The 18,081-nt window shown below is 38.5% G+C and overlaps 1 protein-coding gene across 1 annotated transcript in view; it reads right to left on the bottom strand.

Moving 5' to 3' along the window:
• The window catches only part of LOC137659232 (uncharacterized), a 130,944-nt gene that overhangs the window by 19,056 nt on the left and 93,807 nt on the right, over positions 1-18,081 (bottom strand). Inside the window, exons 13-15 of the mRNA XM_068394266.1 lie at positions 7,880-8,063; positions 456-606; positions 1-189 (exon numbers count right to left, since the gene is read on the bottom strand). The exon at positions 1-189 is cut by the window's left edge and continues 102 nt beyond it. Coding sequence (XP_068250367.1) covers positions 1-189; positions 456-606; positions 7,880-8,063 — 524 coding nt within the window. The remainder of the gene's footprint in view (positions 190-455; positions 607-7,879; positions 8,064-18,081) is intronic.

Raw genomic sequence — 18,081 nt, 5'->3', positions numbered from 1 at the left:
AGTCAACCTTCTTGACTTCTAAGGCTTGACAGCTTTCCTCGTACGACAATATGCGATGCAAGAAAATCCAAGAAGTCAATGTCTCGAAGGGAAGAATAAGAGCACTTTGAGGTTTCTCTAACTGTACAACTAACATCCTAATGAGGGTAGTTACAACCTCCACAAGCCGCTCCCGATCCACGCTCCGAACTGTAGACAAAATTTATAACTTTCACCATTCCACCAATTTAATGTAAAATCTTGCATAATAATTTTTACATTTATTTTTAGACGAGTTTCTAATGCATATGAAAAACCAATGACATATAATTTAAAAAGCAATGCGAGAGAATCATTGATCTATTAATGTCCCTTTTGCCCATGAAAATATCAATCCTTTTCAACAGCTCATAAAAATATTACATAAGCTTTGGGATTTTCATAACTAAGTACCATTACCTTTCATCTATACTTACGTATGGTAACGTCCTTCACCAACATTGCATTCATAGTTTCTGTGATCTTCATGAGTGTCTTAGCCCATCGGTTTTTCTCTTCTTCGGCTTCGGCTCTATTGTAGCGCATGAGTGCTTCCGTCAGTGCGAAGGAGCCCCAATAAATTACATCCTAAAGGTGAATATTTTTTTAACACAACACAAAAACAATCAGCATTATATCTTCTATACCATATACAGTAGTATACGTTACTCACAAAACTTCTATACAATTAGAATGACGTAACAATAAACATTTAAACTTCTGAAACATCATTAAAAAGTGGTTCAATAAACCCAATAAAGATTTCTCAAAACATCCTATCAAAAAAAGTTAGCATCGGATATCCAATAACAAAACCATAATATGGATATATAACAAATGTATAATTTGCAAATCAACTTCAATGATTTCAAAAAACAAATAATCATTTTACAAAATGAAAATTAATGATTGAATACAGCCTGGTGTCATATACCGACTAGTATTTAATCTATTAGAGGATGTCTATCACCATCTATTATTTATAAGAAGATATCTCCCAAGGGAAGGGAGATAAGAGATAAAAATCAGTTAATCAAGGAGGATAATATGTTGAAGTCATTCTGTGAATTTATTACTGTACAGTATTTCAAACTCTTGAATATTCTTTTTGCTTTAAAAAATAAGACTTTAACAAGTGTTGTTCAAAATCCAAAACTACATGAAACACTTACTGAAACACACTACCAGATATTCATTTAACCTTCTAAGCATCAACACATTACCAAATACTTGGCACTCAATCGACAGGATCTTTTTGAAAATCATACTTAACACAAAAACTATAAAATATGACTATATATTTCTCTGCTACATAAATGAATGTTTTTCCTTTCCATTGATATACTATATATATTTTGTGAAATTTTCATACAAGTAGGAAAAAGAAAGAAAATGGTAACAACTACTCATAAAATATGTCCAATAGTGCCGAAAGGAGAGGAAATATTTGGCGATAAAATACATACAATGGTACTCAGAGAGTTAACTGCAAATATTTACAGACCTTACAGTAGCCCTGACACTGTATATAAGGGTTCAGTAGTAGGTTTCACTAGCTTAGAAGAAATGTTTCTTGTCCGGTGAAAGAGCTAGGATTGACACTCAATTTCTTGCACAACTACTATCAGCTAAAGGAATTGGTATCCAGGAACCTATAGATGTACACTTAGATTCAAAAGTCTGCCGACACTCAGGGAGAATCGCTCGTCAGAGGTCTCTAGTGTTACCATGACAAAACAAATAAAGAGTTGCATTTCTTATTACTTCTTAGGAGATAGGCGGAGCCTAGTCCAAGCTCAGCGAACGCTGGAAAATATTACAAATCTTGTTGCCATATTTTATGCTGTGGTATCATTTGACATCTCAACTATCCAATATAAATACACAAAACACACACATTATAAATATATATATATATATATATATATATATATATATATATATATATATATATATTTATATATATAAATCTAGAATCTGTAAAAGCATGTAGAAATTAATGGAGTGGCATAACTTAACAATTCCTTCCGTTAACAGCTACATTATATTGTTCGGAGATCCGACATTAGTCTTGTTCCAGTTTCATTTATGGCTCGATGCTGTAAAGTATTCACAAAAACGCCATAGATGAGTTATACGAGCCTTGACTCCTTGAGGACATTCATAGAGAGAGAGAGAGAGAGATTACAGTAGTGAATGTAGTAATTGGTCACCATATAAATTGATTTCTAGACATTCATGCATATCAGGAGAAATTTTCGCTTGATATTGTAATGTTTCCAATAAAAAATATTGTATTATGCTTCCAAAAACTTAGTTTTAGAATGCTAAATTGATTGCTAAAGACTTTCATAGGTCTTTAGATATTCATAGATAGGAACATTTTGGAATACATAAGGATACTTTACTGAAAAATATTTCCCAAGTCATTCAGATTCAAGGGGATGTGCATTCTCAGTCTTTAGTTCGCAACCCTCTTGCCCTTTATTCATAAGTTTTTACTTTTCCTTTTCTGCCCGTATTTGTGGCTAAGAACGGTTGGCATTGACATTTAAACTAGAATTTTAAATATATACTGTAAAATCTTTGCTGTGTTGCTAATTCAATCTTTATTACAAGAACTTTAATTTGCTTGATAATTACTGAGGCCCTATGGCAAAATTGGAGATAGTTATCATCGAGTAGCGATAACGGAATTATTCTGTTAGACTTAAATGCTCATCCACATAATGGTAGATTTTGGAACAATAATAGCTTTAATTAGAGAGTCGTTGTCTTATGAGTGTTTGAAGGATTCGTTAGAAAGAATCCTTATACCAACATTTGTCCGGCTCGAAGTTATACTATTTAGTTACTATAGATCATTATGTTCTGTAGTCCTCCACATACCACAAGTTTTCCAATTAATATGCTCATTACGAAAGTGCTCAGTAGGATAATTTGCCCGTTTGCTTTTAAATCAACCAAGATATTTTCGTTAACTAGAATAATTATAAAGGAATATGATTGAAATTGCATAAAAAATGTGAGTGAAATAGTGCTCAAAATGCCTTATTTTTGAATCCAGCTAAGGAATATCTCGTTTTGGCTTCACACAAATTTCGAAAGGTTCCAGGTTGGAATGGTCAACTGCAGGTGTTTCTTGCTGCCGCTCAGGAGATTTCTTATGTGGAGGGATAGTGAGAAACTAGGAACTAAAATTGACGGCCTAAGACGAATACTGGCAAAGAAAGTCATTTATCTTAAAAATACCGAGGATGTTTAATAAATGAATGAATAAAGAATGAATGAAAGGAACACAAATAAGAGCTTGGTCATGGAGACTTACGCCTATTTGAATCACTATTATTAGAAGTCAGCGTAATCAATCTACGTAATTTTCTGAAGATAAAGCTACTAGTAATTACATAATCACTGATAACTTACAGCCAAGGTATTAGTGTAGGAAATCATTTTGTGCTCATGCCCCCTGCACTTATATTCTTTTTGGAAAATTAGAGAATATATTACGGGAAAATTAGTATTTCTTACTTTCATTACAAAATCTCGGAAAATTATGTCGTTCTGAGGACAAGAGACTTTTATATATGATTTATCAATAAAGCAAATTTCTCAAAGGTTTTGCTAGAATGTAATAGTGGTTTCATTTACCGCAATACAATTCCTTTTCGATTCAATAAACTAAATTCTGATTGTATTCAAAGTGCTATGCAGTCATCAGTATTTACTGTTTCCATCACAGATTATTTATTATGCAAAGTTAATAGTTAACTTTGGTTACTAATCAACCTTAGAACAACAAAGGCTATTTATTCGGTTGTTACTAGCTACTACAAATGAACTAATTATGAATTAGGTTAGCAATATTTCATTGAACATTAACGGTTATCAAATTAGATTGAGGCAATGATACAATATTTTACAAGTTGTATCAAGAATTTCTTAACCTCTTTCCACAACCTCTAAAATACAAATAACTTCCTTGTTTCCTCAAATTCTTCAGTGTCGGACTGCCCGGGGGAGGAGTAATCGCCCCCCCTACCTAGGCCCCCCCCACCCACCTACCCATCCATTGAAAGTGTCTACTGGGCTCCTCAAAAGAATAGTAAAAATAATCATATATATATATACAGTGGAACCTCTACACACGAACGTATCTACATCCGAATTTTCCAACATCCGAAGTAAAATTCGAGCAAATTTTTGACTCTACACCCGAATTTTATTTCGACACACGAAGTAGCAATTTTCGTCGTACCGGTTGTATCCGAATTTTTCGACACGCGAAGTACAATTCGAACACGTTCCTACTCTACACCCGAATTTTTTTTTCGACACCCGAAGTAAACAATACTCGTATGCGTAGTCGGTGCTCATAGCGCCTGATGTGTTTTTTATTTCCGCCAATAGAAGGCAGCACTTCAACCTCGGAGGGACCCTCAATTAGCGTGGCTCTGGTCAGTCCTCTGTTCTCGTTGGCTTTATGTGGTTGTGCCCTGTGCGTTCTGCTATTAATTGTGTTTTAATCGTGATTTTTTACATTCATCCTTTTACGGTATTTTACGAAAATCATGGGTCCTAAAAGGCTTAGTTTCGCAAGTGGTAGTGGTAGTGGTGAGAAAAGGAATAAGGGAATGCTTTCTTTAGAAGTAAAGCAAGGAATTATTGAAAAGCATGAGCGTGGCGTCCGTATGAGTGAACTTGCAATAAGTTCCGCGCAAATAAAAGAGGTGTTAGGAAAATATCAAGACGTGGTCGACTTCATCGACAAATACCATCCAAAGAAATTGCAGGTTTGTCGTGTAGCTGCGCAGTTTGATGATGTTTCCCTAACTTATTTTCGAAACATTCTGAAAAGCTGTACCAAGCAACTTTCTATCGATAGCTTCTTTAAAAAAACTACGAAGCGAACTCGTGATGAAGAGGAAGGAAGTGGTTCAAAGAAAACAGCAAAGAGTGAAGAGAAAAAAATTCAATCAATTTTAAGTGTAGAGAGTGAAAGTGATTAAAATTAATCATCAAAAAGAAAAAAAAAAAATGTAAAAAAAAAATATAAATTATAAAAAAAAAAAGCTAAGTTATGTTAAAGTTCACTTAGTGTAAGTTAGAATAAGTTACGGTAGTGTACGTTTATCGTAGTTAACCTCTCTACCTCCTCGCCGCCCGTCCGTCTCCTCTCTGCATAGCAAGACTAACAACACCTGCGCTGGAGTTTCTAAGGTAAAGTGACGCTAAAAACCCGTTTCTTATTTATCATTTTTTGCTAATTCTTCTTATTTACATGTCTATTCTTCTTATTTACATGTCTATTATCTAACTTAGTGTTCATTATTCTCATGGGAAAATTATGTGTAGTAGTTTATTAAGAAGTTATCATAGGTTTTTGGGCTCAACCACGGATTAATCCTATTTCAATGTATTCTTATGGGAAAATTCGTTTCGACATCCGATCAATTTCTACATCCGAAGTTGGTTCTGGAACGGATTAAATTCGTATGTAGAGGTTCCACTGTATATATATATATATATATATATATATATATATATATATATATATATATATATATATATGTGTGTGTGTGTGTGTGTGTGTGTGTTTTATGTATTTGTAGTGAATACTCGAGGGACAAATGATACCACAGAATGAAATATGGCAACTCGATTTGTAATATTTTTAAGCGTTCGCTGAGGTTGGACAAGTCTCCGCCCATTTCCTTGAAGGTAGTAAGAAGACCAACTCTTTCTTTGTTTTGTCATGGTAACACTAGAGACCTCTGACGAACGATTCCCCCTGAGTGTCGGCGGACTTTTGAATCTAAGTGTACTTCTGTAGGTAATGGGCAGACAGTTCTGTCGTTAATTGACATTTGTCTTCAAGATTTACGACCCTGACAGACTATTCCAGTGAGCAGGGATAGATGCGACATATCTGACTTAGTGAACACGAATCCAGTATGATTTTTACGTCTCCTTGCTTTCAGGGATTGGATGTTTCATTGTCTTCCAAAGACAGAAAGAATGCCCTCTTGAACCTTCCTTTATTCTTGCCATTGTAGGAAGAATCACAGCATCTTCCCACTAAAGGAAGGCAAGTCATCCTGGTCCCTGCCAGTCATTCTTGTCAATATATTGCAATTTTGTGTGTTTTTATTCATAAACAACCTTTATGTTCCAGAATGATAAAAGGAAAGAAAAATACACAACACTCTGTTTGGGGATCATAATAGCTCTCGCCCTTGTAGGAAAACAATTTGACAATAAATTAAGGAAAGCAATATAAAAAGAAGCTTCACAGTGGTAGACATAAACTGACTGAGAATGACATAAATCATTAGACATTCCATCATGGAGATGCTGTCAGAAAGTGTACAAAGAAGACCATAAAAGAACTTTATTATGGCCATACTGTATTTTACCAATTTGTGAGCACTAATAAATCTCCCAAACACCACCCATGTCCAAAACCTTTGACCCTAACTCTTATTGCTTTTATCATAAAGCATTGGCAAAGAAACAAAAGGCAATAAGTCCCAAAAATATGGTCGTTTATTTTAGAATAAACAGAAATGAAAGCAGCGCTGAACTAAAAGTACTTTGGACAATGTGCAGGGATGATTTATGGAGGGAAGACTAAAAAATCTCATGAGTCACTCCATGACAAAATATGGTACAGTACAGGTTTTCATAGATAAAATTCTTTGGACTAAAAACTGTGCAGCAGTCATTTTATCTAACCATTTTGCAGAATAAATGGGGATTTGCTGAAAGCTAGCCATTGTCTAGTATTGGATTGTAGCATTCCCTGGAGACTCAAATGTTAAGAGGTCGGGGCATAAGAGATCAAAGAGAAGGAGGGTTGAAGATGACAGGTGCTGCTGCTCACAAAAACAAAGTTTATCAAAATCAAGAGAACTAAAAATGTCACCTGTGTGTGTGAATCATTTTTGGATTCCAAGGAAAAGCCTCGCCACTGGTGAGTAAACAAGCCTGAAATTTGCAATCTACTAAGTTTCTTATTCCTGCTTTTGATATTAATCTCAGGCACCTGTAATTGGCCAACTACCTTATTAATGATACAGTGGCTATTCCAGTCCACTGAAGACAATCCCTATTTAAAAAGGACAAAGATTTTGTACAGGGGTAAGAACAAACCAAGAATCTAAACATATAATTAATGGGGTTGCTAGGAATTTTTTCTTGAAACATACGTGCCACAGTTGAAATGGAACAAGTAAATACAAGCTTACCAAGTATAACTCACAACAACTCTCATTTATGTTTTAGATAAGTCCTACAGCAATCCCTTTAATTATACAATCAAATCAACTTTACCTAATCACCTAAACTAAGTCAATCTATTAGTTTTACCATGTACTAATGAAAATAAATTTCCTCTTTACCACAATTCCACTTAACTGGATTATTCATTTAAATTTTCCAGGAAATGACAAAAAATTCCTTTTAAGAAAATTATCTTAATTCATTAAGCAACATGTCACGGTGGCTAAAAGATAGATTTTTTTTACAAAAGGAGAAATTTTTTTTTCATATATATATATATATATATATATATATATATATATATATATATATATATATATATATATATATATATATATTCAAATAAGCCATATATATTTTTATCATATATATATATATATATATATATATATATATATATATATATATATATATATATATATATATATATATATTAAAAGTCCTTTATACTTAATCAAAATTTAGAATACAAGACTTTTTCACATAAATGCTATCGGGAAATATACCATCTTAATTAAACACTTTACAGTACTTAACTGACATGCCATGTCCACAGCATGCAAATGTATAAAAACCTCACCTTAAACTCAGAGAGTTTATATAATGAATCCACCAGAATAGCCAACTGAGTTTGCCGAGTTGGCAAAGTTACTCCTGGACGTGATTTGGGTAGCGGTTCATGGAATATAGTAGTAAGTAAGTCAGCCACGACTCTGTACCGCCCATCGGTGTAATTGTCCACAACTTGCTCTAACATGTGAGACCTGTAAAATTTTGAATTAATGAACATTTGCAGGTTATTAAAATCCAGTCCAATGAGTCAAACTCAACTCTTGCAGAGCTGGCCCGATTAACATCGGGAAGAAAAAATATTCATTATATTGTTTAAAGAAATAATAAAATAACATATACTAAATATAATGGATAAAAATAAATACAGTAGAGGTAAATAGAAATATAAATCTTGTCTATAAAACCAATGTTTCTTGAAAAAGTTAAAATCTTAAAAACATGACAAATTTAGAAGTAATTGTATTTTTCCTAACAAACACAAACTTGTAGCTATTTTCTTATAAGAATTATTGTTTCAGCTCCTTCAAAAGGATAATCCCTATAAATAGCGTAAAGTTTGTTAGTGCATGAACAAAGAGAAATTCTCAGTCTGATTAAAGGTCAATAAAACTTTTCTAACCAAAACATAAATCACTCTCTTTCCGAAAATCTTGCAGTTGCTAAAAATATGCTTTATTGTTAAAATACAGTCACACTCATTGCCCCTTGATACTGTTTCATGAGGTGTGCACATCAAACACCCACGTATAAGTTTTGTGTGACCTTGATACTGTTTCACGAGGTGTGCACATCAAACACCCACGTGTAAGTTTTGTGTGACCTTGATACTGTATCACGAGGTGTGCACCTCAAACACCCACGTGTAAGTTTTGTGTGACCTTGATACTGTATCACGAGGTGTGCACATCAAACACCCACGTGTAAGTTTTGTGTGACCTTGATACTGTATCACGAGGTGTGCACATCAAACACCCACGTGTAAGTTTTGTGTGACCTTGATACTGTATCACGAGGTGTGCACCTCAAACACCCACGTGTAAGTTTTGTGTGACCTTGATACTGTTTCACGAGGTGTGCACCTCAAACACCCACATGTAAGTTTTGTGTGACCTATGTGCAATTGGTCTAAAAACAGTTATATTTAAATAATCAGCCATGAGTACATACAATCTTTCTTTCTTGGATAACCCTCCCTTTTTTTCTTACTTTCACCAAGTGTCTTACACTATTCTGTAGTGTATAAAGAATTGGAATCTATATCATGTTTGACTTATGTAATATGCATGGGTTTTGGAACCATCCGAGGTGAGAACATACTGTACCAGGATTGCCTCCCTAGATGGAAATGCTCTTGGTACATACCAGTGATTCTTTTGACATTCTTCGAAGTCTCGGTGTCAAAAAAGGATCCCGGAAATATCACAGCGTAGTAAAGTAGCAAGAGCAGCAGTCAATGTGCTTGTGCTTGCATGAAACCTAGTACTGGTAGCTGTATTTCATACCGAAACACCTCTGGGAAGAGTCCTGTCTTGATACAGTACAGTGCTGCTGCTCCTACAAAACCATGTAGAGGAATCAGTTGATGTCTCCCAAGACTCTGACTGATCAGGTTCCCCTCACACAAAAGAGGCCTCAGTACACTTATCATTCTGGGTGAAGACGTCTCTCTGAAGCTCTCAGAAAATGGTGGAGAGTGAGGCCAGTGGCCTTCATCCTGACCGACTGAGTGTATACGCATTCTCATAAGGAACCGAGTACTGGTAGCAGGAGCGTTAGCACCTGTACCTTGTACAGACTCACCTCCGATGATAGCCTATATGAAATGTAGCATCTGGATGCTCGTTATAACGTTCAAGACAGTTCTCATGGTAAGGTGAACAGGAGTCTTGTGCATTTAGATGTCATCATTTCCTCATCACCAGTGAAGGAAATCATGGGGTCTCCTGAAGCAGCACTGTTTCTCCAATTGGCAGAGAAACGTTAGGAATCATGTACGTAACTTCTATCAATCAGTCTTCTTGGACTTCTTTGTCTATAAAGAGGAAAATGGCAGAGCCTTTCTACCCTGCAAAGAGACAAAGGTGAGGCAGTAAAAGAACTCTCTTGTCCTTTACACTGAGTTATTGTTGTCTTCTTCGTTTTTGGTGGATTCGAGTAGACTTCTGGGCCAGCACCCTCTCTCCCACTGCGAGTCACATACACAACTCATATTGATTAGTCTTTGAACTTCTCAGTACAAAATTTAAAAAAAAAGGGGGATGAGAACCCTTCTATCCCAACCAGCAGTGTGATGAGATGAAGGGGAGGCAGAAGTAGGGGAGGAACTTTTAGTTCTCCTCCTAAGAGTCATTCAAGATGAAGACAATACTGTACTTCGATGGGGGAGAGGTCATAGGATTTTCCACAAAAAGACAGTACAACTAGGCAATAAATCCTTGGTGCCTATCTGGGAACTGCAAGATACTGAGGGAATGAAAGGTGGTGCCATTCTGCTGCACACTTTATGATAGTAAGATCTCTTCGTCCAACCGTACACTTCGATATCTATGGATCCCCAACCTCCTTAGGAATACGTTGACGTTATCATCATTATCATTACACAGGCACAAAAGCCACAGAATAAACAACAAAAAGGAATGTTGTCTAACAGGAACCAGAATGTGGATATTTGTGGGTTTCCATAGAAAACTGTCACACAGCTAGTAATTGGGAAACTACTGCAAATCCATTCATCCTTCTAAATATCCCTCGCCAATGATAATCTGGTGACACAATTACTTAAGAAAAAGCAAAAGATTTAAACAGCCAGTCGAGGGTGCTCAAAGTAAATCTGTTCTATCCAGCAGCTGAAAACAAAATAAGAGCTCAGAGGGTTGCCAGGTGGGTGGGCCTTCCCAGCAACCCAGCACTAACTACCCCCACCTTTTTAATTATCTAATAGCTGTATCAACAGCGTCATATTCATGTGGGAACAAATAGTTATTTTTCCTACTATTTCTTATCTAAGAGTTAATTAAAATGGTCCAAACCATTGTTTATATGCATTCATGATAATTTTATTGCTTCAACATCTTTCAACTCTTATATTTGTGTACCCGTTTATAGTCTTAGATTCTTCTTCTTTAATGACCCACTGTGAAATTTTTTCCCTCTTTTTACATTCTTTTCCCTTTTTTGCATTTCCTTTAGTCTTCTCCTTCTTTACTGCTTATGTCTTTTGCTTCCCTCTGTATGCCCTAGCCTCAATTTACCCAGCTGTAAAGTTTTCCCCAACAAATTCTTTGGGAGAGACTTTTGAGTATACAAATACAACATAGTGATATTTTTAAACTAATCCAATGAGATCAAATTAGCAACAGTGATATACAAACATAAAATTGATAGGGTCTGGGCAAGGAATAAGAATGAAATAGTAGCAGTAATTTACCTGAGGACTTCCTGCAGACAGGAATTCAGGCGGAGAGAGAATTCACCATACATCTAAACCCGAACAGGGAAAAACACACGTAAAATACCTAACTTTACAATGTCCTCATGTTAAATCTATTCCACATACAGCACAAGCTTTTTTTTTCTTTTTTAGTATTAGCTAATAAAAAATCCTTGAGACCCATTCCTTCTTTTATGCATTGCATGATGGCCCTGGCTTCCACCAGATTATTTCTAACAAATGTACCTAACTCACTAGAAATGAATAATTCACCTTTCGTAACATCCCAACAGTTTATCATTAAATTATTGCATGAATTTCCAAATTTTGTGGAAATCCTATAAATTGACTGCCAAAACTGAATATATTAAGGATATTACCCAGCTGTAATTTCTTAAAACTATTCATGTTAATTAATAAGCAATATTTAACATCTAATGGATACCAGCTCACATCTATAAATCCAAAATACCTGTAATGTCAAATTTTTTAAAATAATGTAAAATTTTTTAAGTAATTTATATTTTTCTCAACAAAAGAAATCCGAGTCCTTTAGAGTACTATAAGCGAGATGGATAACAGCAAAGGCTGATACACGACAGTTAAAACATTTAACGAGGTGTAATAACCAGCAGGGTAGTTACCTGCTAGTAGGTAGGCAATCGGCCCCATTTCCAGCTCACTATAACCTCAATTGAATTGCAGCCGGAACTTTACATTGGGGGTTGGTGATGGCAAGAAAGTTTGAGTAAAGGACTTAGGTTTGTATAATTATGAAATATACAAATTACTTTTAAAATTTGTCATTTGTTCATAATGAATACAAACCATTGTCCTTTACTGCTGGAGACTCATCCTTTGGAAGGAAGAAAACCCGTTCCAACTGGCCGGTAAACTAACCTGGGAGCGAAGCAGGTTTAGCATTGAGGCAATGCTCAAGCCTGTGCTCTTACACTTCGTGAACCATAGAAGCATCCAGAATCATGGCCTGAGCAACCAAGGGTTCTTTTGAGACAAAGCTAGAACACACTGCATTAGCGACAAGTCCAAAGGTGAGATGAAATCGACGATTAATCTGAAAGTAGAAGGTTTGCTTTGCCACATAGCTTTTCCCTTTGTAAGGAATGTGGGAAAAGACTTAAAAGTGATAACATGCTCGGATGCAGAAAGCAAAACGAGCTTACCTATCTTAGATCAAGTCGAGATGGCGAGGTTTCCGAAGCTGTACCCTAAGAGAAGGGAAAAATGCAAAGGAAAAGGCCAGTAATTCTCCCATTTCATTCCAGACATATAGGTAACTTTAGCCCTTGATCAATAAAAACAGGTCCTGTAAGAGGGGCGACGTAGCTAAACCACATGTTAAGCAGCAATCACAGGCCCCAGGGTGAAAGTATTCATGGACCTGTGAGTCACATCCCGCAGGTACAGTAATGGGCGGTGAAGGTGGTCTATTGTTTCCAGACCCTACCCAAGTACCTGCACCACAGAGAAGTTCTTGAAAGTTAGAGAGGCAGTAACACTTCTACCATTGTGAGCTTTTATTGAAGGCCTTCTTTCAGCGGATGCCTACAAGGAACAGAAAATTACTCCCCTGAGCCAAAAGGAAAAGGTATTCTTGGAAATTCTTTTCTTCGTTCTTCCTCTGCTAATGAACAAATTCTGCAGGTGAAGCCTGGACAGCCTAGTATGCTTCAGGTACCATAATGATAGGATACAATTCAGTCAGTCCTCCCTCTTCGCGATAGTTAGGTTACAGACATATGTGCAAAAAGGAAATTTTCGCAAATAAATGCTGCACTAGGGTGGGCTAACTCCTAACCTAAAAAGTCATTGTCCCTTGCCACGAGCAGGTACCCGAGCTGATGATTAACACAGTAAATACTGCCTAATACTGTTTTAATTTGGTTTCTACAACAGTTTATAATCATATGTACAGTGTACATAATTTTTATGTTTTTAATCATAAATACGATACTAAAATGTGAATATTATATGCATTATTATTGGATACAGTTAAGTGAAACACCGGTTTAATCAAAATTCGGTTTATTTCAAATATAGTTGTAATTTTTTACCACAGTAAATGAATATATACTGTACAGAGAGAACTACGACAGCTGGGTGTAAAGGAGCAGAGGCTATTAGAAATCATCGCCCAGCTTGAATTTTGTCGCAATTTTTATGAGAATTTTTATTCAAGAGGTATTGCATTGTTCTTGGCCATCCCAATGCTTAATGTTGGGTAAACAATCATCACAATTTTTTTTTCCCTTCCCTTGGCCGAAAAAAACCGAAACCCCGAAGCAAGAACCCGCGATTAACGAGGGCCAACTGTAGGAGTTGGTCAGGATCCTCAGTTACCCCATTTAGACTTGTAACCTGAAAAGATAAAAAGTTAAGATCTGACGCTGACAGATTCCAATTCTTTGCTACAGATTCAGGGACGAAGACCAGAGAGCCTTCTCTCTGCCCCCTTGAATGGGTTAAGTCTAACAAAAGCCTGTGAAGCTCACTCACTCACTTGACAGAAGCTAAGGCCAGGAGAAACACCGTCTTTATGGTTTAGTCCTTGTCAGACATATGTCTCAAAGATTCAAAGGGAGCCTTCTTCAATGCGGCTAAAACCTTGACCACGTTCCAAGCAGGAGGGTTAACCTTGACTGGAGGCCAAAACTGCTCAAGGCTTCGTATGAGTAACGAGATCTAAGACTCGACTAAAGGTTGAGCGATAGCCTATTACCTTAGAAACAGAGCAGAGTTTCTCCTTACAGAGGTAGAACAATAAATCCACAATCACTAGTAGAGAAGTGGGGAGTAGAGATATTCCTCCCACAACACAAACCACAGAAGACAACCCACTTGGCCTTGTAGACTGCTTTTGAGGACTTCCAGAGGTATTCAGACATCTGGAACGCAGTCTCTTGCAAAAATCCTCTCTGAGAGAGGAGACGCTGAATACCCTCCATGTGTGAAAATACTAGGAATCCACTGGGCCATGAAAGAACCAGACATAGGGCTGTCAAAGATGTGAAAGGTGTGGGGGTTCCATTGGGAATTCCATCAGAAGATGACGATCTGGGTACCATTCATGATGTGGCCACATTGGAGCTACCAGGGTCACCAAAAGGTTGGGCTTTTCTCTTACCCTATTGATCACTTTCTTTAGTAGGCAAAAAAGAGTGAAGGAATACAAGTTGAGTCCGTCCCATGGGTGTTGAAACACATCTTTGAACGCTGCCAATGGGGATGGTACCAAAGAGCAGTACATGGGTAACTTTGTGTTTAGAGATGTTGCAAAAAAGTTGATTGGTTGGAGAATCACACAAAGTCATTACTTTTGTCACTATCTGAGGACTCAAAGACCAATCTCCATCTATGATTTGAGTCCTCCTCCTCAGCTTATCTGCTAGCACATTCATTTTACGCAAATTGAAGTGGGCTGAGTGATCATATTGTTTTCCGACCCTTCTAGGGTCTCAACTGTGAGGGAACACGGGAAGGGACATTGTCCCCCACCCGTTTGTATGTGTAGGACACTACGGTGATGATGTCGCTCATCAACACCACCAAGTGACCTTGAGAAAGGGGGAAAAACTTCTGCGGGGCCAACCAGACTACCCTAAATTCCAACTCACTGACGTACTACTGACACTCTTAATACAGACCAGGTTCCCGAGGCCATGTGTTAGTCCAGATGGGCTCACCAAATCTCGGACAGAAGAGTCTGAACTTTGAAGGAGACAGGTTGGCCAGGTCGGTCCACCAAAGATCCTCCCTGGAGCATAAACCCATGGGAACTAGAGACTGAGAATCCTCTTGATGCTAGGACTACAATGACTCTAAGTCCTACTGCAAGTTCCTCATGTGCATTCTTCCTCCAGGAACTAGTCCTAGTCGATCTAAGGAAGCCAAATGGCCAAGAAACCTTTTCCACTGAAGAGCTAGGAGACAAGAGCCTTGTACAAATGGATGAAACTCTGTCGTTTGAAGGGAAAACCCTCCCTTGGAGAGTCAATTCTCATACCCATATAAACCAGACTCTGGATTGAGGAGAGGGCAAACTTTTCCCAGTTTATCTGGAGCCCCCCAGGTCCTGACAAAACTCGAGAAGCATGTCCTGGTATGCTAGAAATGTCTCCCAAGATTCTGCGAGGATAAACCATTCGTCCAGATATTTCAGCAATTGGATTCCATTGAGGTGTGCCCATTATAATACCAGCTCGGAGATCATTGTGAATACCTGAAGGGGTGTTGACAGGCCAAACAGAGAACCTTGAACTGGTATATCTTGCAGTATATTAAAACCTCATGGTATTTCTTTGATGGTGGATGAATTGGGACCTAAAAGTATGCATCTTACAGGTCTAATATGAACATGAAATCCCCTGCTCTGACATCTTGAATTACCATAGCTGCTAATTCCATCTTTAATGGAGTCTGCCTGATGTAGAGGTTCAGGGCTGAGAGGTTGATGACATATCTCCAGCCTCCAGACGCTTTCTGTACAAGAAAGAGTCGACTGAGGACAAGAGATCCATTTTCAACTTCCTGAAGGACATCCTTGTCGATCATTCCCTTAACCTCCTACTAAAGGGCCTGATGTTTCCAGGACCCCTAACAATAGCATGGAGACAATGATGGTCATATTGTCAGCAGAGGGCGGAGGAATTAGAGGAGGGAGAGAGCTGGTGAATGGGAGGAGATACCTGGGTTGGAGTATGTGGATAGTCCAGTCCTCCATCCCGTCAAACCACCACCTCCTCCAATTCCTCAGAAGGCAGCCGGCCACTGGTAGTTGAGTGAGGGAAATGGTCCTGGAACATCTCCCCTGTCTTCAACGTTTAGCCTCTTGTCGGGGAAGAAGTCTTAACCTCAGACACATGGCGAAACCATTTCAACGTATAAGTACCTGAAAGATCCTGGAAATCTTTCTGGTTGGAGCAAAAATCAAGCATTCAGTCACGGCAAGGAAAGGGTAAACAGCTCTTAGCCTCATCTGAAAAATCTTCTCGAAAGCGAGGAGATCCATAGAGCCGTGAGGCATGCTTTGATAATGAATTTAAAGGGCACGCAAAACCAGAGACTGATAGCGAAGTACAACAGTCTCATAAAAATGAAGTGTAATCAAAGCGAGGAATGAACCTGAAGCGCAAGGGCGAGGTCTACTCAGAGCTGGAAGGCAATGAGTAATCGTAGCATGACAGAGAGGAACACAAGGATCTCAAAGAAGTGTTTCTGAGCATGATGGCGAGACGCTGTGACGTCAAGGAGGGGAGTGTCGGGAGGGTGCACGTGATTGCCTGGAGGGCAATGGAGAAGAGAATCTGGAGCGTGAAGGCAATGGATGACTGAACTTCAAGGAGAAGCATCTGCAATGACAGCTACGATGCGGGAAGGATTTCCCAGGGGACGACCTGAAGTACTTGCACAATGACCATGGCGAAGTATAAGAAGAGTGTTAGCCACTTGGATGATGATTTCCAACATGGCAATGACAAGGAAGGATAGCAAAAATAGAGATCAGACTCTCCTAGCGGTTCAAAAAGAATCCTTGTGCGACAGGTGAGGAGAAACGCAATAGGAAGGTGTCTAGGCTATGAAAGACAACCCAGAATAGAAGTTCTGGCAAGCAAAGGTCTGGAAACCAAAGATCTAGCTGAAGATTCAGCAGGTGAAGGTCTATGGCAACTAATGAAGACAGGTCCTGAAACTCATTACTAAGGAAAGAGATCACACCTGGAAAGAAACAAAGCCTAGCGGATGGGCTCCAAGGACAAGCAGGGAGCCCTGGAGGAAGACCTCAAAGGAAGAAGAGCAGTAACCGAAGTGGTACTCTAACAGGGAAGACTTCCCGGAGGGGCACATCCCGTGGAGAGTCCTACGGAGGCACCTGCCACAGAAGGGGTAACACACTGAGAAGGAGATATCACCTATTTGGTAACGTCCCTGACTGGTGATCACCAGTCTAGGGTTTGAGTACCCCTCAAACTCGTTAGTTCCTTTGTTCGCTGCAACCTAACCATCCTTGTGAACCAAGGATGAGGGCTTGGGAGAGCCTATAGGTTTACCTGCCGAGTTATCAGCAGCCATGACCTGGCCCTCCCTGGTCCTAGCTTCGGTGGAGAGGGGGCTTGGGCACTGATCATATGTTATATGGTCAATCTCTGGAGCATTGTCCTAATTGCTAGGGAAAATGTCACTTTCCCTTGTCTTTGCCATTCTTGAGCAGTCTTTAAACCTTTAAACCGCTGAAAGCTATCTTCTAAAGGGGAACCACAAATACCCAGTGAAGGCCACAGCAAGCAAAGGGCATTAGCTCTCTAAAAAGTAGAAGAGTGTAAATTTACCATAGTAGGAGGCAGCATCGTTTTTCTAGGGGAAATGGTAGGGTCTCCCTTCCCCTAGGCTTGACAAAGCGTTAAAGGTGCATTACTCTTTCCCAAACACCCTCTGGAGGAGACAGTAAGGGAAGAGTACGAGGGGAATTGCAGGGGAAGAGGAAGCAGGCCGGGACTTTTTAAGACTGAGGATGACCCCAAAGGCAAAGAATCCCTATTGGCCTTCTTCTCCTTCCTCCTGCCAAACAACACCCAATTGGAGGGTAGCCACTCCCTAGACTCGTTACACAGCAAGGCATTTGAGCATACATGCCCTCTGCATGACCAGCTCAACCTGTGGGGATCAAACTCCCCACTGCTCATAAAGGCACTGCATGCCTTGGAAACATCTGCATAATAACACACACGCAAACAAGCAAAACTGGAAAGAGAGAGAAAAAA

Source organism: Palaemon carinicauda, chromosome 19 (assembly GCF_036898095.1).
Source record: "Palaemon carinicauda isolate YSFRI2023 chromosome 19, ASM3689809v2, whole genome shotgun sequence".
In the NCBI taxonomy this organism is placed as follows: Eukaryota; Metazoa; Arthropoda; class Malacostraca; order Decapoda; family Palaemonidae; genus Palaemon; species Palaemon carinicauda.
This window is presented reverse-complemented; position numbering and strand designations above follow the sequence as displayed.